Source organism: Salminus brasiliensis, chromosome 9, assembly GCF_030463535.1.
Source record: "Salminus brasiliensis chromosome 9, fSalBra1.hap2, whole genome shotgun sequence".
Lineage (NCBI taxonomy): Eukaryota > Metazoa > Chordata > Actinopteri > Characiformes > Bryconidae > Salminus > Salminus brasiliensis.
In genome coordinates, this window is record NC_132886.1 from 41,403,626 (window position 1) to 41,430,571 (window position 26,946).

Below are 26,946 nucleotides of genomic sequence, written 5' to 3' on the forward strand. Positions count from 1 at the left end.
CCTAAGAGCATGATAAAGAAACACTATAAAGAATGAAGACTCAAAGGGAGAACTTCCCTAAGAGCTTAGGGTAGAACCTATGAGAGGAGAACCTGCCTGGCTGCGCTCTGCCAGCTGTAAAGTTTGGTGGAGGAGGGATCATGCTATGAGGGTGCTATCATCAGGGGTTGGTGAAGGGAAATATAGATGCTTCAGCATTCCAAGACATTCAGGACAACTGCACACTTCCCACCCCATGGAAGCAATTTGGGGAAGGTCCCTTTCTGCTCCAGCAATGACCGACTGTGGGAGTGTCCCAGTGCTCAAAGCAAGCTTCATAAAGGCAGGGTAGGGTGAGTTTGGCGTGGAGCCCTGACCTCAACCCCATCCTACACCTTTAGGATGAACGAGAATGAAGATTGTGTACCAGGCCTTTTCGTCCAACATCAGTGTCTGACCTCAAAATGAAAGTCTGGTTGAATGAGCTGCAAAGGGGGGCGGGGCAACTCCTCCATATTACTGCTAATGGATTACGAATAGGAAGTCATTTAATTAAAAAATAATAATTAAAAAAATGTGTAGGTGTCCCAATACTTTTATTCAGTCATATAATGTACATGCAGACATTTCTGCCTTTACCAAAATCCCAGATTTCTAAAACCGTGCTGAACATTGGGTGTATTTTCACTCTAGATTAGCGGAGCTGATCCCAGACTAGCGCCCAAAAGCCCAGAAGTCATTCTGCTCCGTTCCACTGCGACCCAGAAACCCAGAATGAGTCGCCAGTTAAAGGACCTTTCTAATTTGGTCAGAGCCATAAGAGGCACGAGCGACAATTCTTTAATCAGCCAGCTTCTCCGTGGTGCACACTTCAGTGCCTTACTTTATGAAGATGATGCTCTTCTCCATTAGGACCTGCTTTGGGGACCAAGACGACGTCTAGAGCTTCTAATGACTTTATACGAAATATAAACGATTCACTGGAACGAAGCGTACTTACAGCTCCGGTTCCTCCTCCTCCTCCTCCTCCCAAAGCCAGAACCCATCGTCCTTATTCATCTACATTTCTTCTTTTTTGAGTTGAAGTAGCTTTATTCCACTGTTCCACTGGAGAACACTGAGAGGACCCAAGACTCAAAAAATGTAAACTTCCAAGAACTTGTAGAAGAAGAAGAACTGAGAGGAACCAGAACTCAAAAGGAGAACTTTTGGAGAACTCGGAGGAAGTGCTGCTCTAAGAGCATGATAAAGAAACGCTATAAAGAATGAAGACCCAAAGGGAGAACCTCCCTAAGAGCTTAAGGTGGAACCACTGAGAGGAACCACAACTCAAAAGGAGAAATTCCGTAAGAGAATGGCGAAGCACCTCTGAGATGAACCAGAACAAAAAAGGAGAACCTCCAGAAGAGGCGAAGCCACAACTCACAAGAAGTTCCCCAAAATGCACAAGGTAGAACCACTGTGTGGAACCAAGACCCCAAAAAAGATCCCCCCTAAGAGCATAGAGAATAACCACTAAGAGGAACCCAGATTCAAAAGGAGAACCTTCTTAAAACCCTTGGAAGAACTACTGTGAGGAACCACAACTTTCCTAATAGCACAACAAAGAACCACTGAGAGAAACCAGGTCAAAAAAGGAGAACTTTTCTACTGCTCAGAGAAACCCAGACTCAGGAGAGAGCGCTCCTCTAAGAGCATGATAAAGAAACGCTATAAAGAATGAAGACCCAAAGGGAGAACCTCCCTAAGAGCTTAAGGTAGAACCACTGAGAGGAACCACAACTCAGAAGGAGAAATTCCATAAGAGAATGGCGAAGCACCTCTGAGATGAACCAGAACAAAAAAGGAGAACCTCCAGAAGAGGCGAAGCCACAACTCACAAGAAGATGAACCACTGTAAGGAACCAAGACCCCAAAAAAGATCCCCCCTAAGAGCATAGAGAATAACCACTAAAAGGAACCCAGACTGAAAAGGAGAACCTTCCTAAAACCTTTGGAAGAACTACTGTGAGGAACCACAACTTTCCTAAGAGCTTTACTGAGCAAAACCAAGACCTGGAAGGAGAACCTCCCTCCCTAAGAGCATGAGACTGAACCACTGAGAGGAACCAGAACAAAAAATGAGAACCTTCTAAAGAGGTGAAGCTACAACTCACAAGAAGTCGAACCACTGTAAGGAACCAAGACCCCAAAAAAGAACCCCCCCTAAGAGCCTAGAGAATAACCACTAAGAGGAACCCAGACTAAAAGGGAGAACCTTCCTAAGAACATGAGGAGGAACCACTAAGAGAGGAACCTACCTAAAACCCTTGGAGGAGCTGCTACGAGAAACCTCAACTGAAAAGGAGAACAATGAAGAACCACTGAGAGAAACCAAGACTCAGAAGGAGAACCTCCCTCCCTAAGAACACGGATGGAACCGCTGAGCGGAACCAGAACAAAAAAAGGAGAACCCGTCCTCTTCTGAGCCTTCAGTGTTTCTTCTGAGGTCAAGGGAATTGGCCTGGAATGACGCCGCCTAGCCTCCTGGGAAGGCTTTACATTAGACGCTGGAACATTGCTGTGAGGAGGATTTGATTGCATTCAGCTGCACGGAAGCATCAGAGAGGTCAGGTGCTGATGTTGGATGATGAGTTCTGGTCAATAGTGGCAGTGGCTGCACTCTAAAGCATGCATTCTCTTATCAGAAGGGGGTGTCCACAAAGATTTGGACATTTTCCTGAAATGTGGACGAGGCCTGAGACGTGTCTTCTACGTTGTGACTCGTGTAATTGCAGTTTTAGAGCTCGTTCTGGGCAGAGTGGCTAAGCTAGCAGTGATAAGAATGTTGCAGGCAAGAACAGGACTGGAGTCATTCCTAGAAAGACTGCTCCTCCACCTCCTCCTCCACCTCCTCCTCGCTCTTCCACACCCCTGGCTTGTTCAGTTCCTGGACACACAGCCTGCTCTATCCCAGGGCTGGTTGGGCTCTTTTGACAGTGCAGACAGTGGCTTATGTTTGGCGCCTGTGTGTCAATGTGTGGTGGAGAGATAAGCTGGCATGGAGAGGGTTGGGGGCGGAGGGGGGTGGGCGGTCTTGAGGAAAATAACGTTAGGAAGACATGAAGCCCCCTAAGGCCATCCTTCCACCTCCACCACTAAAACCTCACCCAGTCGCCTCGTTCATTTCCGTCCTTCAGACGCTTCAGATAGAAGACCAACTCGGACAGCAGTGCATTGATCAAATACCCTGAATGTTCAAAAGTATCCAGACAGCTCTTCTACAACTTTAAGGTGCACCCAACTTGTGCATCTGACCTCCATAGTAAAGCACTGACCAACAGAGAGGGTCTAAGGTCACCGGGGTCATGGGGTTCTCTGGAGTGATGGAGCACCATCCAAATTCAGTACTGATCACCCAACAACAATATTTGACACAATCAAATCCTTCTCACAGCTATGTTCAAAGTCTCTCATCACAGCAATGGACGTCTTATCTACTGAATATCATAGCGACTCTGCCCAGGCCTTGCAATACTCTACCAACCACCAGAGATACCATATGTAAATGACACCCTTGCAAGCACCTGGGACACCATAGCAACTGCCCTGTTCCCCTTAGTAACACTCTAGCAACCACTAGAGATACCTTAGCAATTACTTAACAACACACACACAAGCACATAGGACAGCATAGCAACTGCCCTCTTCCCCTAAGTAACCACTTAAAATACTATAGCAAGTGCCTAAGCCTAGCAATACCATACCAAGCACCTACAGTACCATAGCAGCTGACCAGCAATACCATAGCAACCACCAAAGATACCACAGAACCTGCCCCAGTAACCATTTAAAATAGCATAGCAACTGCCTAGGCCTAGCACTGCTCTACCAACCTCATGCAAAACCATAGCAACAGCCTAGCAGCACTGTAGCAAGAACTACAAAGACCATGGCAACTGCCTAGCAACACTGTAGCAACCACTACAGATACCATAGCAACTGTTAACACCCCTCTAGCAAGCACCTGGGACACCGTAGCAACTGCCCTCCCACTTAATACCGTACCAGGGGCCTGCAATACCACAGCAACACCCTAGCAACCACTAGAGATACCATAGCAACATTGGACAACATAGCAACTGCCTAGCAACCACCACGGATCCCATATCAGCGACACCTTTGCTTAAGCAGTGCAGTCTGCAGTTTTGCATTTGGACTTTTCTCACTGGCTAATTGTCTGACTCCGCCTCCAGGTGTGTGATGATTGATTTAATGAAAAATCTGAAGACGTTTTAAAGTCGAGTCAAATTCAAAAGAAGAATCTGATATTAAATAATTAATCACACTTCATGTGACCATCCAGACAACATGCTCATATGGGCTCACATGGAGGGAAAGTGGGCAAGGTGGGTTCCAGATGGGCGTGGGTTCTAAGTGGGATGTAGTTGGGCTTCCCAAATGGGCCTCATCATTACAACCCACCCTGATCTCACATGGGTCCCATCCAGCCCCATGGGTCCCATGCAGTGCACAACGTTAAACCACTTGGTTTCTCATCACTGACCCTGTTGGGCATCCACATGTAGGGTCATCGAACGGTACAAATCTGAAGCGACGGCCTCACCTGAAGACTGAGCCTGAAGATGGAAGCTGAGCGACGCTGGCATGAGCAAATCCTTCACTCTTGCTGCTCAGAGACCAGAGAACATGGGAATGACATGTAAGCCTCAATTGAAAGATTTCGTTTTTATATTACAGCTCTATTCCATCTCTCTCGCTCGCTCTCGCGCTCTCTCTCTCTACGGAAGCAGCAGCAGCTGAACGTTCTGACAGATCAAATGAATCCAGGATGAAGCGGGAAAGGAGCGGAGCGGAGCCGAGCGTCGGCGGACTCGGAATGATGAAAACGTTAAAAGCCGGCTGCCACAAATTGACTCATCACGCAGGGGCTCTGACGTTCCTACACCCTCCCCTGACACCCGGCGTGGCTGCGTGCTGGAAGACGTTCTAATCCAGCCTTTCAGATGCAGGATTAAGACGAAGGCCCAATTTTACCCCCTTTTTACAGAATTTGGGCTCATAAAACATGCTGTGAAAACGTCGTTCTGGGTTGGGTCTATTTTCTTTCTCAGCGTTCTGTCTGTAGACGCTTTTTTAGGCCTCATTCTGAAGCAGTGATGGAGGTTTTATGATGGAAACAGACTGATTTACTTACTAGAAGGCATCTTATCCTATTTTCCCTGGTTTGAAGTAGAACACAGACACAAGCTCAGTTAAATTAGACCGAATTAAAACATGATCTCGAACTAATTCACAGGAACGCTCAGTTCTCCAGCAGGCCCTGTCTGGCCTAATGCAGCTTTACACACTCTTGGTGTTCTTTCAAGCAGATTCTTGAGGAACCTCGCTCCACACAGGTTCTTCACATGGTTCTTAGGGTGATATGTGGCCTTTTAAAGATCTAAAGAGCCTTCTGAAGGTTCCTTTTGAAGCACCTTTATTTTTAATAATAAAATTTACAGCACAGGGTTGTGGGTTTGATTCCCAGGTCTCTTAAGCTGCCAATGTTCAGCTGTTGATCAAGGCCTTTAACCCTCTCTGCTAGAGAGTGCTGTAGCATGGCTTCATTGGTAGTGGTGGCTCAGTGGTTAAAGCACTGGGTTAGTGACCATGAGGTTGTAGGTTTGAAACCCAGGCCCCCTAAGCTGCCACTGTTTGGTCCTTGAGTAGGGGCTCCATCATTTACTGTGGCACGGCTGACCCTGTGCTCTAATCCCAGCTTTATTGGTAGTGGTGGCTCAGTGGTTAGAGCACTGGGTTAGTGACTGTGAGGTTGTGGGTTTGAAACCCAGGCCCCCTAAGCTGCCAATGTCTCTGCTGCAGAGAGTGCTGGAGCATGGCTTTATTGGTGGTGGTGGTGGTTCAGAGCGATGGTCAGAGCACTGGGTTGGTGACCATAGCTGACCCTGTGCTTTGATCCCAGCCAAAATTGTAGCACTAAGCGTAAAACTGTCCTGTTTTGAGGTTCAGTGACGTTAAAGTGAACGAACTCAAGAACGAAGAACCTCTAACTGCACTGTACTCAGAGCAGGTGTGTCGGAGCCTCTGCTTGCTGTTGGACACCCGTGTGTTCTGGGAAGGGCCTGAGCTTCCTGCTCTGAAGTGGACGAGGGGAGCGAGCCTCCGCCAAAGCTTTTGAAAAACAACACTGTGGACTGTGGGCTCACCGCTATCAGCCAATCAGCCGGCAGCAAGGGCAGCGTGTGCTCAGGCCTCCCAATCACAGCGCATCTCCCGAGGGGGTGTGAGACGGTTGTTTTGAAGATAACCCATTCATAAAACAAGGAACAAAGCACAGTGTGTGTGTGTGTGTGTGTGTGTGTGTGTGTGTGTGTGTGTGTTTACGTGCAGACAGATTAGAGTGAACGGTTACATTTTAACTGTGAGCACTTTGCAGTTGGACCTTTAAAGGGCCTGTATCATGCTGTTGTGTGTGTGTGTGTGTGTGTGTGTGTGTTTCCGAACATACCCGCTCCGCACGCCCCCTATGCGGAAAGGCTGAGCTGGAAAACAAGCCTTTTAAATCAGGCCTGATGTAGGGCGGCCAATCAGAACCGAGCTCATTTGCATAATATTTTGGTAAATTAATAAACCCACAACATTCGGGTGTAGGATACGAGCCCTCTCCCCTCTGATGTCCGAAGCCTTCAGAGATGTTCACCGAGGTTGGAGCACTGGGTTAGTGACCATAAGGTTGTGTGTTTAATACCCAGGACCCCTAAGCTGCCTCTGATTGGCCCTTGAACAGGGCTCTGATCCCAGCTGCATTGGGTAGTGATGGTTCAGTGGGTATAAATGAATAAACCCACAACATGGTACAAGTTCACTCATTCGGGTGTAGGATATGAGCCCTCCACCATTTTAATGATCTGGTTCTAAAAGCAGGTTCTAGAGCCGAACTCTTCTCAGAACTCTGGTAGAACAGTGTCTCAGGCATCAGGCAGCGTCTTCATCACCATTAGGTGAAGAACTTTCTGTGAGGAGCTTCTTTTTATTAGAGCTTCAGACGTCTGCTTCCCTTCACCTCCACTGTAGAACCACAGCTCTGACTGGGGGAGGTTATCTAGAACCGAGCGTTTCACACCAAACCCATCAAACCAATCAAACTCCAAGTCAACCAGCCGAGGTCATTAGCATGGTGCTAACTCCAGGCCTCGAAGCTGAAGCACATCCTCAGTGTGTTTATGAAGGTAAATGGCCTGAGTGTTACTCTAGGGTGTAGGTTCTGTCATATAATGTATGAACACATGCACACACCCACGGGTTAATCTTTAGCGTGTGCTGGGGAAGGGGTCAGGTGAGGTGTACGATAGGTGCTTATCAGCTCTGAAAAACGCTCGGAAAGGAAAAACAGCCAAACAGCAAACATGACCCCTTTTCCACGGGCTGGTACTGTTCCTGTAAGCTGCCCAAAGGCAAACGGGGAATATACACGGCCTCATAGCTGCAGCTCCACAGGTTCTGTAGAGGCGAGGAGGGAAGGCTGGGGTTTCTGGAGTCTAAGGGCATGGTTTATGGTGCACTAAGGGCCAGGAGGGGGTCTTCATTTCCAGTGGGTGGCATCATTTTTGGAACAGTTGAATGGATGTACAGTGACCTTTTTATTTTTTAATGGCAAAAACACTGAATTTTATTTAAACAAGTAACTGGTTGCAGTACTGCTAATTAACCAGCAGAGGGCAGTAATTACACACACAGTTTATAAAGGAGAGTAAAGCAGCAGTAAATTGGTCTCCTCTCAGACTGGAGGCCTGGTAGTGACCATGTCTTTGGCATTCCCCGTAACCTGTCCCACCCCTACAGCCTAACTGGACGTGTTCCCCTTTAGCGGTTCTTCCTCTTCATCGTTTTAGGGAGGTTCTTGTTTTTTCTCTGGTTCTCCTTTAGAGTCTCGGTTCCTTTCAGTGGTTTCTTTGGACTCTTGGGTACTTTTGGTGGTTCTTCATCAGTTGTTCCTCATGCTCTTAGGGAGGTTCTCTTTTTTTGAGTCTAGAAAGAGATACGTATGTGATCTTGTCCCTCTTGTGCCAACAGATCTGACCATTCGAGGCATTCGAGACTCCACAAGACCTGGTATCTGGAACACCATGACCAACATAAGCAGCATCAGCCGGGGCCTCCATGAACATCAATGCGCCTGGAGCATCCATGACCCTGTCGCCAGTTCACCAGCTGCCCTTCTATGGAGCACTTTCGGTAGGTACTGACCACTGCATACCGCACTGAACACCCCACAAGACCTGCTTGCTGATGTTCTGGAGATGTTCTGACCCAGTCATTGTCTAGAACATCACAGCCTGGTCAAAGTGTCTCAGACTGTTCTTCACTCACTGCATGATGTGTAGCTCTACCCCTCGACACCCGAAACCCCTGGTTTTCTGCTTCACCCATCAGTGGTGGTGTAAATTGTGCAGCTCCTCCAACAGCTGTCTGGCTGTTGTAGTAATGCTGTTTAACCTGCAGAGGGCAGTGTAACTACAGTGTATTACAGAGCAGTAAAAGTGCACAGTCTGAACAGGCAGGCTGTGAAACACAGGAACACATTCCTCAGCTGAGTGGCTCTTCATTAGCGGGCCCATGTGTTAATTAATAAACAAATCGGGTAATTATATTAATTCTGATTTTTCAGTGCTGTGTTTGAGTGAGTGTCTCCAGTTCTGCTGTATAACAGTACAGACGGGTCTTATAGGACAAGCTTTTTGAGGTCCGTGGTGATCAGAGCCTTGTCCGAGCTCTCTCATTGGTCAGCTGGAGAAAGCAGTGGTGGCCTCCGCCACTGTAAGAGTAAAGGTCATCCTCTATCTGCTCACAAAGAGTGATCAGTTCCACTCACCTTAACGCACCATCCTGACCTTTCACTCTTTCTCTTGCTCTCTTCAGCCCACCCTCTGTGGCCCCCCTCTCCGAACCCGATGCTCGTGGCTCCGGCTTTGATTTAGCAGGACTTTTTTATTTATTTAATTTTCCTGGCGCACAAGCAGAACACTTGAACCTGGTCCAGCTGTAGAGGAGCAGTAGAGACGCTGTGTTTCCCCCATTTTTTTATGCTATCTGAGCACTTACGCGCCGCCAAACAACAGAAATGCTAATTGATTACATTGGCAGATAATTGCAGCAATTATTTCCAGGTAATTGTGGCTGAGCGTACCGTCACGACCCTTAAAGACAAAGGGAGAGGGGTGCAGAGGTTGTCCGAAGCGCATCCATATCCATTACGATGATGAATTGCATACACCTGAGTGAGTCCGGCGTGATCCGAGCTTCCACGTTTGGACAAATGAGCTGAATTGGACTGTACAGATTTATTTTGCTGAGTTGGACTTATTGTGGTGCAGCATATGGATTTAAAAAACCTACAATGTCTATTCGCCCTAAATAGACCGTTACCTGACCTGATCAGACACTATACATCATTATCTGATCAGACTTTATAGACCATTATCTGATCAGACATTATTGACCATTATCTGATCAGACATTATTGACCATTATCTGATCAGACACTATAGACTGGTAAAATGACTTGATCAGACACTATAGACTGGTATCTGATCAGACGTTATAGACCATTACCTGATCAGACACTATAGGCTGGTAAAATGACTTGATCAGACACTATAGGCTATTACCTGATCAGACACTGTTGACTGGTAAATGACCTGAATAGACACTATAGGCTGGTATCTGATCAGACATTATAGACCATTACCTGATCAGACACTGTAGACTGGGACCTGATCAGACATTATAGACCATTACCTGATCAGACACTGTAGACTATTACCTGATCAGACACTGTAGACTGGTGAATGACCTGATCAGACACTATAGACTATTACCTGATCAGACACTGTAGACTGGTGAATGACCTGATCAGACACTGTAGACTGGTAAATGACCTGATCAGACACTATAGACTATTACCTGATCAGACACTGTAGACTGGTGAATGACCTGATCAGACACTATAGACTATTACCTGATCAGACACTGTAGACTGGTGAATGACCTGATCAGACACTATAGACTATTACCTGATCAGACACTGTAGACTGGTGAATGACCTGATCAGACACTATAGACTATTACCTGATCAGACACTGTAGACTGGTAAATGACCTGATCAGACACTATAGACTATTACCTGATCAGACACTGTAGACTGGTGAATGACCTGATCAGACACTATAGACTATTACCTGATCAGACACTGTAGACTGGTAAATGACCTGATCAGACACTATAGACTATTACCTGATCAGACACTGTAGACTGGTGAATGACCTGATCAGACACTATAGGCTATTACCTGATCAGACACTGTAGACTGGTGAATGACCTGATCAGACACTATAGACTATTACCTGATCAGACACTATAGACTGGTAAATGACCTGATCAGACACTATAGACTATTACCTGATCAGACACTGTAGACTGGTGAATGACCTGATCAGACACTATAGGCTATTACCTGATCAGACACTATAGACTGGTAAATGACCTGATCAGACAGGGTTAGTAACACAAATTGCTAATCTCAGCAAGCTTTTAGCTTACATCCTGTCACAGCTTCAGACGTGACCGACTGTGCTAGTGTTCAGTCATCTCAGTCATCATAAGCTAAGCCCTCTCAACACTGGACTAGCGGCAGTCCTGTCTGATGTATCATTAGAGAACCCTGCTGGGCTCCCTTTACTGTTCACTGAGGTAACCCCACTCACTCCTCTAACTCTGATGCTGGCAGTCTCACTGTGTTCTGTAAAGCCGGTGCACTTGTTAACTATACATTAGGTCAGTTCTGCTCTTATACGCGTTGTGGTTCTAAAGCCTGTCTGCGGTGCTGCGCATCCTGCTGTGTAATAAATGCAGCTGTTGCACAGTGTGTGTGTGTGTGTGTGTGTGTGTGGCAGTGAAATGAAGCTGGAACACCGCGGCCTAATAATCAGAACTTACTCACGACAGCAGGACAGAAATTGTTCAATCAGGGCTCTTATCAAAACCTCAAGGATGCAGTTTTCCTGCGTTTCTCATTCAGCCACACTCTGAGCAGAACTGAGCGGGAGCACTAAGTTCTAATAGCATTTATATCCAGTATGAAGCTCTAATAACATTAATATCCAGTATGAAGCTGTAATAACATTAATATCCAGTATGAAGCTCTAAAAACATTAATATCCAGTATGAAGCTCTAAAAACATTAATATCCAGTATGAAGCTCTAATAGCATTAATATCCAGTATGAAGTTCTAATAACATTAATATCCAGTATGAAGCTCTAATAACATTAATATCCAGTATGAAGCTCTAATAGCATTAATATCCAGTATGAAGCTCTAATAACATTAATATCCAGTATGAAGCTCTAATAGCATTAATATCCAGTATGAAGCTCTAATAACATTAATATTCAGTATGAAGCTCTAATATCATTAATATCCAGTATGAAGCTCTAATAGAATTAATATCCAGTATAAAGCTCTAATATCATTAATATCCAGCATGAAGTTCTAGTAACGTTAATATCCAGTATGAAGCTCTAATAACATTAATATTCAGTATGAAGCTCTAATATCATTAATATCCAGTATGAAGCTCTAATAACATTAATATCCAGTATGAAGCTCTAGTAACGTTAATATCCAGTATGAAGCTCTAATGTTACCACTGGCCACTTTATTGGAAACCCTTATCATTTGCAGTCTCTCCACGCTCTTCTCTCGTCCTCTCTTTGATGGAGCTTCTCTCTCCTCGTCTGTCTGTAAGACTTTGTTCCAGAGCTGTTCCGACTCCCCTTTTGTTCTTTGTAGCGAGTTCCTGTCTGGCCTTTCTGCTCTCGGTTCTGATGAGGTCGCTCCTTCATTTCTCCGTTTGAACTCCTCAGTAAACGGTGGACCAGACTGTGTGACTGATGTCCTGAGCTTTTCCTCACAGCTCTAAAAAGTTCTGTGCTGTCGGGTCCCTTAAACGTCCAACAGTCATTCCTAGAGATGTTCTGGTGGACTGGTCTAGCTGGGGTCAGTTTCTTCTGGGTTTAAAGCTCTTAACTCTTAACGCAATGTCCAAAACAACCCATCCACAAAGTTGGTTCCACTTCCTTGGTTTTACACTGGAGCTACAAGGAGCCGTTCTAGATAAGCTCCCCCAGTCAGAGCTGTGGTTCTACAGTGGAGGTTCTAGATAAGCTCCCCCAGTCAGAGCTGGAGTTCTACAGTGGAGGTTCTAGATAAGCTCCCCCAGTCAGAGCTGTGGTTCTACAGTGGAGGTGAAGGGAAGCAGACGTCTGAAGCTCTAATAAAAAGAAGCTCCTCAGAGAAAGTTCTTCACCTAATGGTGATGAAGACGCTGCCTGATGCCTGAGACACTGTTCTACCAGAGTTCTGAGAAGACTTCGGCTCTAGAACCTGCTTTTAGAACCAGATCATTAAAATGGTGGAGGGATACATGCTGCAGGGTGTAGTGCAGCTACAGAAAGTAGTCCCTAAAGAAAACTGGATTAGTTCAGATTCTCTATTCACTATTTTACCACCATCATCATCATCATCATCATCATCCATATAAAACTCAGAAGACTCGTGTTGTAGCTTCACTGGTGGGTTTGGATAGGAGATAAATTATGGGCTGTATCTGTGTTGTAGTCATGGCGACCGACGCCTGTGTCCATTCACCTTCACTGTAGAGAGATCAGAGTGGGTCAGTTTCTTGGTGGACTTCCCATTTAACTGTATTCAGCAGAAGTAGCTTTAGCTCTGTGTCCCAGTACTTTCACACCGCCCTGAAGGCTTCAGACCTCAATAAGCCCAGAGCGCAGAGGGGAAAGAGGACGTGTAAACACAGAAGGAGACAATGCGTGATGGTTTTTGAGATTTGCGTCGTCCTGGTAACGTCAGAGATGATGCATGTGTGAACATAAATCGTGCGGAAGAATCTGCGCCCTGACCCGCCGGACCGACCCGCTCACTTTATATTAATACTGAGGCTGTCCACCGCCGTCTGATAGGCCATTAATGTCTGCGGGACACTCCGCTCACAGAAAGCCTAGCGCAGAGGACTTTTATTATGTATTTTTCTTACTACAGTGGAATTTATGTGGAAATGGGGTCAGCCGGTCGTCACAGTAAAGTAAAAAAAAAATCACATCCTAACAATAAATATTTAATACACAATAATACATGAATACATTTAAATAGATAGAAATATTAATGTTAATTATAATATTAATATTAATAATGTTATTCATAAAAATATCACAATTTATGTAGGATTTGTAGAACTGCTGAGGAGTTTCATCACAAGATAAATCGATCAAGAAAAATGACGGAAACACCTTGTTGATGAGAGAGGTCAAGAGGTCGACAGAGAATGGTCTGTTTGGCACCAACTGCTTGAATTCATGAATCCCAACCTGGCTGGTGGAGGTGGTGCAGTGCAGTGGAGTGGGGAACGGGACTGTTTGAGGATTGTTGGTGACCATGTGTCTCACAGGACGGTTTCGTGAGCAGGTTTGATGGTGACTCTCTATAAGAAAATCTAAACTCTGTAATACAGGCAGGGAGTTGATTTACAGGCTAATTCAGAATATGTGTTCTGTATGTGTCTCTGCTGGGCCTGTCAGAACACGGGGACATGGATCTGCCTTGTGATTTCTATAGGCCAGGCTGATCTTCTGGTTTAGATCTATTAGCTTAACTTTTTGCTTTTTCATCTTAAATATTAAATATACTTTTTAAAATATTAAATTAAATTAAATTAAATATTTCAAAAAAAGTTTTCTGAAATCACATGTATTTATTTATTTTTACGAAATAAACAGTCGCCTAATAAAACTAAAAAGTCCAGAAATTATTATTTTAAAGCTGCAGTGCTGGAAATTTCTGTCCGGGCCATTTTCATTTTTTCATCTTAAATAAATAAATAAATATTTTTTTTGTTAATTTAGTTTAATTTCTGAGGTTTTTAAGTTTGAAGAGAAATAAAGAAGTAGGCTGATCCTGTTGACGAAGTAATTTTAATGTTTAAAATAATAATGTTATAAATAAATGATTATTTTAAACATGAATACCTGCTGCCTCAGTATTCCATATGTTCCAGGAATCCATATGACGGCTTGACTTTATATACCGGTTATTAAAATAGTCTGCAGCCTTGGTTTTTAAATGTTCGACAATGTGAAGAGTCGTCTCCGGCCAAGTCTGAGTCGGGTGAACGCTAACAACCATGAGTTCAGTGTCCATTTCATAGACGTTGACGCTGTGTTTGTCGTTGTCCGAACCGTCTGACTCTGAGCTGCCCTCTAGAGGATGTGCTGCTTAACGTCCATGCCAACGTAAAGGACGCATAGAAGCATGTGGGCAGTGTAACAGAACGTCTTCGTTTTTGTTTGTAACAATGAGCCAATAAACGGTTTTTAAAGGTGTTTATTGCAGATTTCATGAATAATAGATTCGGCAGTTCCGGCTGATTGATACTAATGAATCTAAATGCTGCTCTTTTAAAAGTGTCTTGCTCATTAGTATTCACTTGATTAAGAGGAACAATCATCATCTTTATTCAATCGCAGCTCCGTTCCATCACCTCATTTCATTACCCTGCTGCATAATTGTCCGCCGCAATCGGATAATCATTTGCAAATGTCACTGCAGATATGTGGGCCTGGAACATGCGTCTAGTCGTCCTCCAGGGAGGAGGGGTGGTTCTGACCACAAGCCAGCCCTTCCTTTCCTTCCATTGTAATGTCCCATCTAGCTCCTCTTCAGCCGCCCTGGACACCAGTGTACAAATCCAGGGAGGTGACCCGAGCACGTTCCTCCTCCCTCTGTGTTCAACCTCAGTGACCTGGCTTCTCTTCATCACGCCAGCGTTTGTTTAATGCTTCAGACGCAGCTCTCAGCCCCCAGCTTGTCTCAGACTGTCAGGGTTTCAAAGTCTTTGGGTCGTCCTTCACGTCATCTCCAAAAACAAAGCGCTCGACAGAGCAGACAGAGTGTGCAGTGCCAGTCCCTGAAGGGACAGGGTGAACAGATCCACTGCAAACTCTTTACGTAAAGCTCTTCATACGAGGACCGACGGCCTTCTTCTATAAAGCTGCCCCAGAAAGCATGTACTGAGTCTCTACCACCTAGATCCAGCTCAAGACTGCCACTGGCACCATGCTGCCTAATAATTCCAGGCGTGGGCTAGTAGAGGGGTATAAAGCCCCCCAGCATTGAGGAGCTGTGGAGCAGTGGAAGAGCTGTGTTCTCTGGAATGATGGTGGTGGTGGAGCTCCATCCAGTACTTTTGCGTGGGAGTTCAGCATCCTGACGTCACTAAGGCTGTTGTCACTGAATGCAATCAAATTCTCACAGCAATGCTCCTCCAATATCTAGTAGAAAGTCTTCAGTAGACAGTAGAGACAGTTACACCAACAAAAGCAGCATCAGCTCTTTTAAAAACCCTTGATTTCAGAAGAAACAGTGAAATGAAGCAGGTGTCCCAATACTTTTGTCCAAAATTCTTTTGTATTAGCTGGACGTGCTGGTTGTCTAGCTTGCTCAGGTTGATCAAGCTGGACATGGTTAGACCAGCTAAACCTTAACGCTCCAGAAAAAAAACAAAACATACCCCATGTTGGTCAAGAGCTAATCTGGTCATAACCAGGTTGACCAGCTGAAAGGTTCTTCAGACTCTTCCATAGCATTGCTCAAAGAACCCTTACAACACCATTGGAGTGATGATGCAGCTCCACCCAAAACTTTTAGGATGATCTGGAGTGGCAGAACTACTCGTCCAACATCGATACCTGACCTCAGCGGTTCTGATCTCACTCTTAGGGATGAATGCAATCAAAATCTTCTCACAGCAATGTTTCAACATCTAGTAACAAGCCTTCCCAGAACAGTAGAGGCTGTTACTGCAGCAGAGGGGGACAAACACCCTACTAATATCCTCGACTTCAGAAGAAACGAGGCGTGGAAGAAGTGTCCACATACTTTTGCATGTGAAATGTGTGAGTGTGTTCTTATGGAAAAGCCCCAGAGAAAAATCTCCAGCTGTTCGCCTCTGGTTCTGCGTGTCTTTGGTTCCGGGTGTGATCCTGGATCCTGGGGTATGTTTGTGAGTTTGATGAATCATACCTACCTTCTAACACACACACACACACACACACACACACACACACACACGGCACACACACACACGGCACACTCGCTGCACCTGTGCTCAGTGTCAGCCCGAGTGAGCCGGAACCCACCCAAGCAGATCCTGCTAGGCTAATCATGAGCTGGCATGGAAGCAAACTTCCGAACAAGCCTCGTTAGCTTCGAGGAAGTTAGGAACTTCTGGAGGTTTTACGTTTTTTAGAAGAAAAAGTTTCCTTGAAGAGGTTCCTCCACCCCTCTAGGAACTCGTCTGGTGTCTGATTTGATTGGACTCCCTTTGATGTTTAATTAAACAGTCGTTTATGATCATTCTGTTTTATTCATTTGACCACTGATCCCGAAGTTCTCGCTCTATCGGTCAGTCGTGTCTCTCTGAGTTCAGCCTGTTTAGTATGTCTGCTTTCAGTCTCCTAGAGAACTAACATGAGCATTCAGCCCACTGTAGCGGCGATACTGAACATTCATGGCGACAAGAATCTGAATCAGAAATCCTTTATTGATCCCAGGAAATTAAAAAGTAAGAATAAGAAACACTTAATAAAATACATTTAAAACACAGAGTGAAAAGATGTGAAATATGTACATGCATATAAATGATATGAATATAGTAAAGTAGCACGGCAAGAATAACTATGATAATAAACATGGAAAATGATTGCACACGTATTAAGTTGAATTACAGTACGATTATTATTATTATTGCACATATGAACAGTATCATTTGAAGACTGCACAGCTAAACCATAGTGGCACACATAGAGGGAGGAGTTATAGAGTCTGATGGACACAGGTCGGAATGACCTCCTGTGGCGCTCTGTGGTGCATTTCGGTGGAAATGCCACAGTCGTAAAGTTTAGCTTCTAAACGAACAATTTCCCACCGTCTCGGCCAACTTTACTGAACACTAATCATGACAATCGGCCCACATTTGTAAAGTTCAGATCCTAATTTCATTATTTCTAACAAAGCCGGCTAATTTTACCGAAGGCTTAAGATGACCACCAGTCTCACTTAGCTTCTAAACTCGCAGTTTGGAACAATCTCAGCTAATTTGACTGAACATGTATGATGACTCAGTCTTCACGATGAATGCCAGCCCCGATTTATAAAGTATAGCTTCTACTTTGAGAATTTCTACTTTTACAGTCTCAGCTAACGGTAATAAACGTCATGACGCCCAGCCCTGCGCTGTGAAGTGTAGCTTCTAAATTCCCAATTTCCGACAATCTAAGCTAACTTTACTGAACACTTATGATGACAATCACAGTGGCCCAAATTTGTAAAGTTCAGATCCTAATTTTATAATTTCTGAAGGCTTAAGATGACCACCCGTCCCACATCGTGAAAGTTTAGCTTCACAATCTCAACAATCTCAGCTAATTTGACTGAACACTTAAGATGACTCAATCGTCATGATGACTGCCAGCCCGATTTATTCTACTTTGAGAATTTCTACTTTCTACTTTACAATCTCAGCTAACGGTAATAAACGTCATGACGCCCAGCCCTGCACTGTGAAGCATAGCTTCTAAATTCCCAATTTCCGACAATACTAAGCTAACTTTACTGAACACTTATGATGACCACCCGCCCACATCATCAACTTTAGCCTCTAAACTCACTAGTTTGAACAGTCTCCGTTCATTTTGCTGAACATTTTAGAATGGCAACCTGCCCTGGATTGTAACCCGGCCCCGAACCCGGCCCCACAACCCGGCCCGACACCCAGCCCTCCTAAATTCTCAATTTCTTCTAATTTAAGTTTCCATTATTGAACATTTCTTATTAAAAACAGCCCCAACTTGTAAAGTTCATCTTCTAAACAGTCTGAACCGACTTTACTGAACATCATGACAGCCAGCCCGCACTGAAGTGAACTCCTAGGCCGAGTTGAAAGGAGAACAGAGCAGCGTTGAGTTCGTACACAGGTCTGGTTCTGGGGGGCGTCTCCTAGATGTGTTCTGAAACTGAGAGAGGGCGAGAGAGAGGGCGAGAGAGAGGGCGAGAGAGAGAGCGAGAGAGAGCGAGAGAGAGAGAGAGAGAGAGAGAGACACAGGTGCAGGTGCAGTAATTTGGCCCTTTTGATCCTCACAGATACACTTCCCATAGCTGTTATTACCCGACACTCCCCTCCCACACCCACACACACACACACACACACCCACCCACACACACACACACACAGTCCTTTGTCCTCTCTGTTTTAGCACTCAGTTCTTTTGTCTTTCCCTAATGTCAGTTTTCTCTTCCCTGTCCATTAAAGACCCGAAAGCACCCAGCCCTCACAAACGGACAGGGTCTGAACGGGCTCGGCCCGAACGCTCGAACACCGCCATTGTATCTCGACGCGTTCGCCGCTGCTCTGCGGGGACGTGATTGTCTCCGGGCCATTTCTGATTGGATACATGCTGAGCTTGAACGGCCCGAGTCTCTTACCCCCCCCACACCCCAACCCCACCCTAACCCCCCCTCCCAGCCAGCGCTGACTGTATAGAGGAAATTACTGTGGACACTTCAGTAATTGACGTATTAGTTGGCTGCTGAATAGGCCTCATGTTTTTCAAACAGTGCTGCGGCGCTGCTGCCCTGACTTCAGCTGAAAAACAGCTTTTAGAGGATTTGCGCTATTAGTCTGTCCTGCATGTTAAAAGGAGCTCCTGCCAAATGGAAAAAGCTTTCCCAATAAATCTTATCACAGCTGCATGGCTGTCTGCCTTGCCAGGCGCCGTACTTGAAGTGTGTGTGTGTGTGTGTGTGTGTGTGTGTGTGTGTCAGAATTTCCAAATAAGAAAATTTCATGTAAGAGACATGTCCCTTCAGACAGGCTACATCCTTCAAGGCCCGGGAGCTGCCCTGCATGCAGACGGAGTCTCGGCCCTCTGTACGGCTCCACGCTGTCCGCTGCACTTTTAACGATGGTTGTTGCCGGCCACCACACTCAGCTGCGCTCGATGCCGCGTGCGAGCGAGCCTGGTCGGTGGTCAGGGATATCAGAAACAGGCATTCCGTCAGGTTAGCGGTGAATCCGCCGGGGTGGAGCAGAGTGTGAAATCCGAACCTTCTGCTGCTGCTTCTTTCAGAGTTTGTTTGTTGGCTTCAGAAGTCTGCAGGAAGCAGGCTTTGCATATCAATTCCTCCCTGCACGCGTCGTCACTTTCACCTTTGAGTTCTGACTGTGCCGTTTGAACTGGAACGAGCCTGCGACTGATTCTCTACGCTTTTCCAGCAGGAACCATCAGGTCTGTCTTCACCGGCACAAAGAACGAACAGATTTCCTCCTCAGCCAGCCGGCAGTTTAATCAATTATGGGGCAAAGGCGTTTGGCCTTTAATGTCGGCCATATCTGAGGGGGTGTTGAGGCCTGAACAGGCATACAGGCCGTTACCCAAAGTGAGGCCTTTGATCCCTTCAGTAAATAAAGGCACTTCTGATTTCACTGTCAGGAAAAGCTCAAGATTTCAACTCCACATTTCCCCAAACTACATCTTCTCCTCCACATTTCCCCAAACTACATCTTCTCCTCCACATTTCCCCAAACTGCCTCATCTCAACATTTCCCCAAACTACCTCATCATCTCCTCCACATTTCCCCAAACTGCCTCATCTCAACATTTCCCCAAACTACCTCATCATCTCCTCCACATTTCCCCAAACTACCTCATCATCTCCTCCACATTTCCCCAAACTACATCATCTCAACATTTCCTCAGAACTACATCATCTCAACATTTCCTCAGAACTACATCATCTCAACATTTCCCCAAACTGCCTCATCTCAACATTTCACCAAACTACCTTATCTCAACATTTCCTCAGAACTACCTCATCATCTAATTTCCTCAGAACTACCTCATCTCAACATTTCCTCAGAACTACCTCATTATCTCATTTCCTCAAACTACCTCATTATCTCATTTCCTCAAACTACCTCATCTCATTTCCTCAAACTACCTCATCATCCTCATTATCCTATATCTCTTCTGCATGATTCTCCTAAACTCCACTAACTCAAACTTCCCCCCGTTTCCCCCAAAGCTCCTTCACCATCATCTTCACCATCATTATAATAAACGACCTTCCTTCCCAACATTCCCCCTAACCTCCTCACATCCCCAGCATGACGCTACGCTAAACTACCATCATTCAGTGCAGCGCTCCCCGTCCCCATCTCCCCTCGTTCAGCTGATCAGGCCCCCGAACTACGATCATCCCACCAAACCCACTAAGCTTTGACCTCCTCCAAGCTGCCGTATGTCCGCAGATCTGCGCCCCCTGTAACTCGGACAGTGCCGACACATCAGTGATGAGAGGCAGTGGATCTCTCTCATCTCCCATCCAGCTTTTGTAGAGGTGTGATGAAGCGCTGGGCATTAGCATTTCTAACGTCCCTCCTCGCGCGGCCTGCTTTTCTTCCACATTACTGATTCATCTCGGCCATGGGTGTTCAGGTGTGGGGAGATAACCAGAACAGCCATCCTGTGCCAGAATGCAGAGTCTAGCTCAACAGACTGAAAACTGTCTACAGAACAAGCGCTGGGGTCACAGGAGGGACACTGAGCACTGAGCTCGCCAACCCTTGTGCTTCCTGCTGCATTTTCTCAATTTAGCCCTATAGGGACAAAAGTATTGGGACACCTGCCCATTGTTCACTATTTTTTCCGAAGTCTTTTGTTGGAGTAACTGTCTCTACAGTCCAGAGAAGAAGACTTCTCGAAGACTACTAGATTTTTGGAGGAGGGGCATTGCTGTGAGGATTTGATTGGAGCTCCATCACCATCATTCCAGAGAACACAGCTCTTCCACTGCTCCACAGCTTCTCAATGCTGGGGGGCTTTATTATACCCCTCTAGACCACGCCTGGCATTAGGCAACATGCTTATCTACCAGAGAGTCCTATTCTATTGGCAGCAGGGACTAGACAAGCTATGTGTGTGTGTGTGTGTGTGTGTGTGTATCAGCTTAAAGTAGCTGAATGCATTCATTAGAAGGGGTGTCCACAAACATTTGGCCATGTAGTGAGCATCCAAATTCATAGAGAACTATGATTTATGCCAGCAGTTAGCGCCAGGCTAATTGGTGAGATGGAGGTTTCAATTACCTTTAGCTACATTAGCCTCGTAGCTCCAGCGCTAAACAAAAGGGGACGGACAGTTGTCCAGGTTTATCGGCTACAGCGTGGCTAATTGGAATTCGGCAAACTCTGCTGAACGCGCCGCCGCCGGCTGCTTTATTAACCTGAACACGGCGCGCGGCACTAGCTTAGCGGTCCGAGAGGATTACTGTAGTGCTCTCAGAGCTCGGCCAGAACGCTCTCATCAGGAGAAAGAGAGGCTGCTGGGGATGAGGGAGTACACCAGATGATTGCCTAACACACACACACACACACACACACACACACACACACACACACACACACATTGCTGATGCTGTTACATGTACACTCACACTTGATATTCAGTTATTCACACTAGGCTTACTGTTTCCTGCCCTCTCTCTCTCTCTCTCTCTCTCTCACACACACACACACACACACACACACACACACTGTCCCAGTAGACAAAAGGCCAGGCCGCTCTTCTGGAGACGCATCTGCAATGACAGCAGCTCAGTAAACAACCCTCATCACAATGTGTTAGAAATCGCTGTACAGCACAAACACTACATGCACCCCCACCCCACCCGAGAGTGTCCTCGTCCCATTCCTCCACCCGTCTACACAAACACCTCGCTCCGAGTTGTTTACAGCACAGGGGCTGGCACACACTGGTACAGTAAGAGTACGAGTAAGAGTCATTAGCAGTACTTAACGAGATGAGATTGGTGACATTAGCCTAGCATCTCTAGCAAAATTAGCCTAGCATTTCTAAATAACCTACGTGCCTTTTTTTGTGAGGTGGGAGGAGGAGGGGTGACTGGTGGAGTGGTGGGAGGAGTGATGGGGTGAGGTATAATAAGTGGGAAGCGGGTGTTGGAAAGGAGGGAGGGGGAGGGATGGGTCGGCGGAGGACATGATGGGTGGGGCTAATGGGAGGGATAAGGAGGGACACACAGCTTGTTTAATCCCTGTAGAGAAGAAGTACTGCCAATAGAATAGGACCTATATGGCACCATGCCGCCTAATGCCAGGCGTGGGCTAGAGGGGTGTATATAGAGCCCCCCAGCATTGAGGAGCTGTGGAGCAGTGGAAGAACTGTGTTCTCTGGAGTGATGGTGGTGGAGCTCCATCCAGTACTTTTGGATGGGATGAGATGGAGCGGTGACCATCATTATTGTTGCTGAATGCAGTCAAATCCTCACAGCAATGCTCCTCTAGTAGAAAGTCTTCATCACTGACTGTGTAATTTTGCGTCAGGAGCAGAATAAGGAGAGTAATAAGGTTAACAATGACGACACTGCAGCTCTGATCATAGTTCACAGAGTGTGCGTGTGTGTGCGTGTGTGTGCGTGTGTGTGTGTGTGTGTGTGTGTGCGCAAGAGAACAGTGCAGAGCTGAAGAAGCAGGTGACAGCAGAAAGCAAGAACAATGAGACTGTGACAACACTGTGTGTGTGTGTGTGTGTGTGTGTGTGTGTGTGTGTGTTTATTCTAGACACAGAGCAGGTTCAGACATGTGATGATGTGTGTGTGTGTGTGTCTTTAACACTGCAGTGTGTGTGATCTAGGGAATATATGTCTGGCTGCCTGGACCCTGAGGGGCAGAACAAAAGGCCAAACAGATGTGCTGAGGAGAGAGAGAGAGAGAGAGATTATCACTATGCATAGACATGCTTGAGTCGATGGAGCCACAGTTCATATTTGAAGAAATCAAAAGGGAAGCTCATCAACTAAATTCCCAGCTTTATAACCTAAACACATCAGAATATCTGCGTCCAAATACTTATGACCGGTATAAAGAGGCTGCTGTGTCAAACACTGTCCATCGCCATCACATCTACAGTATACTCCTGACTGACCCACCATCACATCTACAGTACACTCCTGACCCACCATCACATCTACAGTACACTCCTGACCCACCATCACATCTACAGTACACTCCTGACTGACCCACCATCACATCTACAGTACACTCCTGACCCACCATCACATCTACAGTACACTCCTGGCCCACCATCACATCTACAGTACACTCCTGACCCACCAGCACCTCTACAGTACACTCCTGACTGACCCTCCATCACATCTACAGTACACTCCTGACTGACCCTCCATCACATCTACAGTACACTCCTGACCCACCATCACATCTACAGTACACTCCTGGCCCACCATCACATCTACAGTACACTCCTGACTGACCCACCATCACATCTACAGTACACTCCTGACTGACCCATCATCACATCTACAGTACACTCCTGGCCCACCATTACATCTACAATACACTCCTGACTGACCCATCACCACATCTACAGTACACTCCTGGCCCACCATCACATCTACAATACACTCCTGACTGACCCACCATCACATCTACAGTACACTCCTGACTGACCCACCATCACATCTACAGTACATTCCTGACTGACCCACCATCACATCTACAATACACTCCTGACTGACCCATCATCACATCTACAGTACACTCCTGACCCACCATCACATCTACAGTACACTCCTGACCCACCATCACATCTACAGTACACTCCTGACTGACCCACCATCACATCTACAGTACACTCCTGACTGACCCACCATCACATCTACAGTATGCTCCTGACCCACAATCACATCTACAGTACACTCCTGACTGACCCACCATCACATCTACAGTATGCTCCTGACCCACAATCACATCTACAGTACACTCCTGACTGACCCACCATCACATCTACAATACACTCCTGACTGACCCACCATCACATCTACAGTACACTCCTGGCCCACCATTACATCTACAATACACTCCTGACTGACCCATCATCACATCTACAGTACACTCCTGGCCCACCATCACATCTACAATACACTCCTGACTGACCCATCATCACATCTACAGTACACTCCTGACTGACCCACCATCACATCTACAATACACTCCTGACTGACCCACCATCACATCTACAGTACACTCCTGACTGACCCACCATCACATCTACAGTACACTCCTGACTGACCCTCCATCACATCTACAGTACACTCCTGACCCACCATTACATCTACAGTACACTCCTGACCCACCATTACATCTACAGTACACTCCTGACTGACCCACCATCACATCTACAGTACACTCCTGACCCACCATCACATCTACAGTACACTCCTGACTGACCCACCATCACATCTACAGTACGCGACTGACTGACCCACCATCACATCTACAGTACGCGACTGACTGACCCACCATCACATCTACAGTACACTCCTGACCCACCATCACATCTACAGTACACTCCTGACTGTCCCTCCATCACATCTACAGTACACTCCTGACCCACCATTACATCTACAGTACACTCCTGACTGACCCACCATCACATCTACAGTACGCTCCTGACCCACCATCACATCTACAGTACACTCCTGACTGACCCACCATCACATCTACAATACACTCCTGACTGACCCACCATCACATCTACAGTACGCTCCTCAGCAGGACACCTGGCTTCTGGGCCTTCCTGAGATCTTCCTCAGAACTGCAGAATTGGGCTTCAGTTAATAGCCAGCTGTTTTCTTCACACTCAGTCAGATTGAAATTGGATTAATCAATTTTTGCATTGAACCATTGATCATTTGCAGGCCCTGCTGTTGTAGATGGAGCACAGAGAGCAGGAGTGTGTTTGTGGATAGAAGCTTGGTGAGGTGTGTGTGTGTGTGTGTGTGTGTGTGTGTGTGTGTGTGTGTGTGTGTGTGTGTTCATTTCACTGCTGGGAAAGTAGCGCTATTGACGAGCCCACCTCGCCACAGCTTCGATTTGCAGTCAGCTGTATCACCTGCGTCGATCTGCTGGGCTACAGAGGAACCTAGGGAGGTGAGCTTCTGATACTGAGCTGGCTGCAGCCCACAGACTCGAGCTGTGTCTGAGATGTGATAAGGCAGGATCTGCTGAGACGGGTGGGTTCACCGGGACTAGTGACACATTTGTACCCACGGAGTAATGTGGAGTTAAGAGCTTTCTGGTACAAGCATCTGAATCAGTCATCTTTTATTAAGATTTACACTAAAGAGGCAGTGGATAAAACTCTACAAAATGTCCAAAAATATCCGGACAGCCATTCTTCAACTCCTCCTAATCCGCTGCCTTAAGCTGCACTGATTGCTGACACTTGTACAATCTACATAGAAATGCACTGCACTCTCTGAAGCAGCTGTGGGCACATGAGATCACCTGAGGTCATCTAAGGTCATGTTTCTTAATGCTGAGTGTGGGCAAGAGGGCATCTCTGATTCTGATGATGATGGAGCAATGATGATGATCCTCACAGCAATGTCCCCCCGCCCCCAATAATTCAGTGTTTGTTTAAGATGAACACATTCAGAGTTTAAGCTACACAGGTCTCAACTAATCCAGTTTTCTTTAGGGACTACTTTCTGTAGCCGCACTACACCCTAAAGGCAGCGTGTATCCCTCCACCATTTTAATGATCTGATTTTAAAAGCAGGTTCTAGAGCCGAGCTCTTCTCAGAACTCTGGTAGAACAGTGTCTCAGGCATCAGGCAGCGTCTTCATCACCATTAGGTGAAGGAGCTTTTATTAGAGCTTCAGACGTCTGCTTCAGTCAGTAAGAAAAACATGGATGAAAGGGGTTTTTTGAAATGGGATTAGGTCCTAATAGAAGCCCCTGACTCTGATGTGTGATGGACTGAAAGTCTTCATTCTGTACTTTCCCACAGTCTCTCTACTGCTCTCTCTCTCTCTCTCTCTCTCTCTCTCTCTCTCTCTCTCTCTATGAGCTACGAATCAGAACTATTGACAGTGAAGGTGTGATGGTGTGTGTTTTAAGGCATTTAGGCCATAAGGGATCTGGGAGGGTTACCTTTGCCAGATTTCCCTCCTCCTACTTTCTGTTTCATGCTTCAGCAGCTGGTCCGTATCGATGCGGTGTTCATTCCTCCAGAGGAGCAACTGGCCCTCTTTCCTTTAATCTCTCTGCAGCCTCTCTCTCTCTCCAGGAGGACGGCTGTGAAAGGTTGTGGACGCCCCTTCTAATGAGTGCCATGCTGCCTAATAATGCTGGGCGTGGGCTAGAGGGGTATAAAGCCCCCTAGCATTGAGCTGTGGAACAGTGGAAGTACTGTGTTCTCTGGAGTGATGGTGTTGGTGCTCCATCAGTCCCTGTGTGGTCAGTCCCTGTGTCGTCAGTCCCTGTGTCGTCAGACCCTCTATCTGTAGACCCTGTGTGGTCAGACCCTGTGTGGTCAGACCCTGTATCTGCAGACCCTGTGTCGTCAGACCCTGTGTCGTCAGACCCTGTGTGGTCAGACCCTGTATCTTTAGTCCCTGTGTCGTCAGACCCTGTGTCTTCAGTCCCTGTATCTTCAGTCCCTGTATCATCAGACCCTGTATTGTCACCTGGCTGACTGAAGATCCGAAGCTTGTCGCTGCACTTGAGGCCGGAAGCCGCTGATGTCACGCCCGTCTCTCCGCCCGTGGGCCAACAGATGCCGATTTATAACGCAGGTCTCCCAAGATCAACAGGAAGACAAATTTCTCCAGGCAGCAGCTGTCAGGGTGAGGCTCCGGGGGTCTGGAGAGAACCGCAGACAGATGTCGTCTTCATGGATAATTCATACCTTGAAGTCACTTCGTTCCTCACGATGACACGGCAGGCGTCCTTCC

The 26,946-nt window shown here is 46.4% G+C and overlaps 1 protein-coding gene across 3 annotated transcripts in view; it reads left to right on the forward strand.

Annotated features, from left to right (window-relative positions):
• The window catches only part of ro60 (Ro60, Y RNA binding protein), a 101,849-nt gene that overhangs the window by 6,784 nt on the left and 68,119 nt on the right, over window positions 1-26,946 (forward strand). For all 3 annotated transcript variants that reach the window (XM_072688486.1, XM_072688487.1, XM_072688485.1), the window contains one exon: window positions 8,056-8,217. In XM_072688486.1, the coding sequence (XP_072544587.1) occupies window positions 8,109-8,217 (109 nt within the window). In that variant the 5' untranslated portion in view covers window positions 8,056-8,108. The remainder of the gene's footprint in view (window positions 1-8,055; window positions 8,218-26,946) is intronic.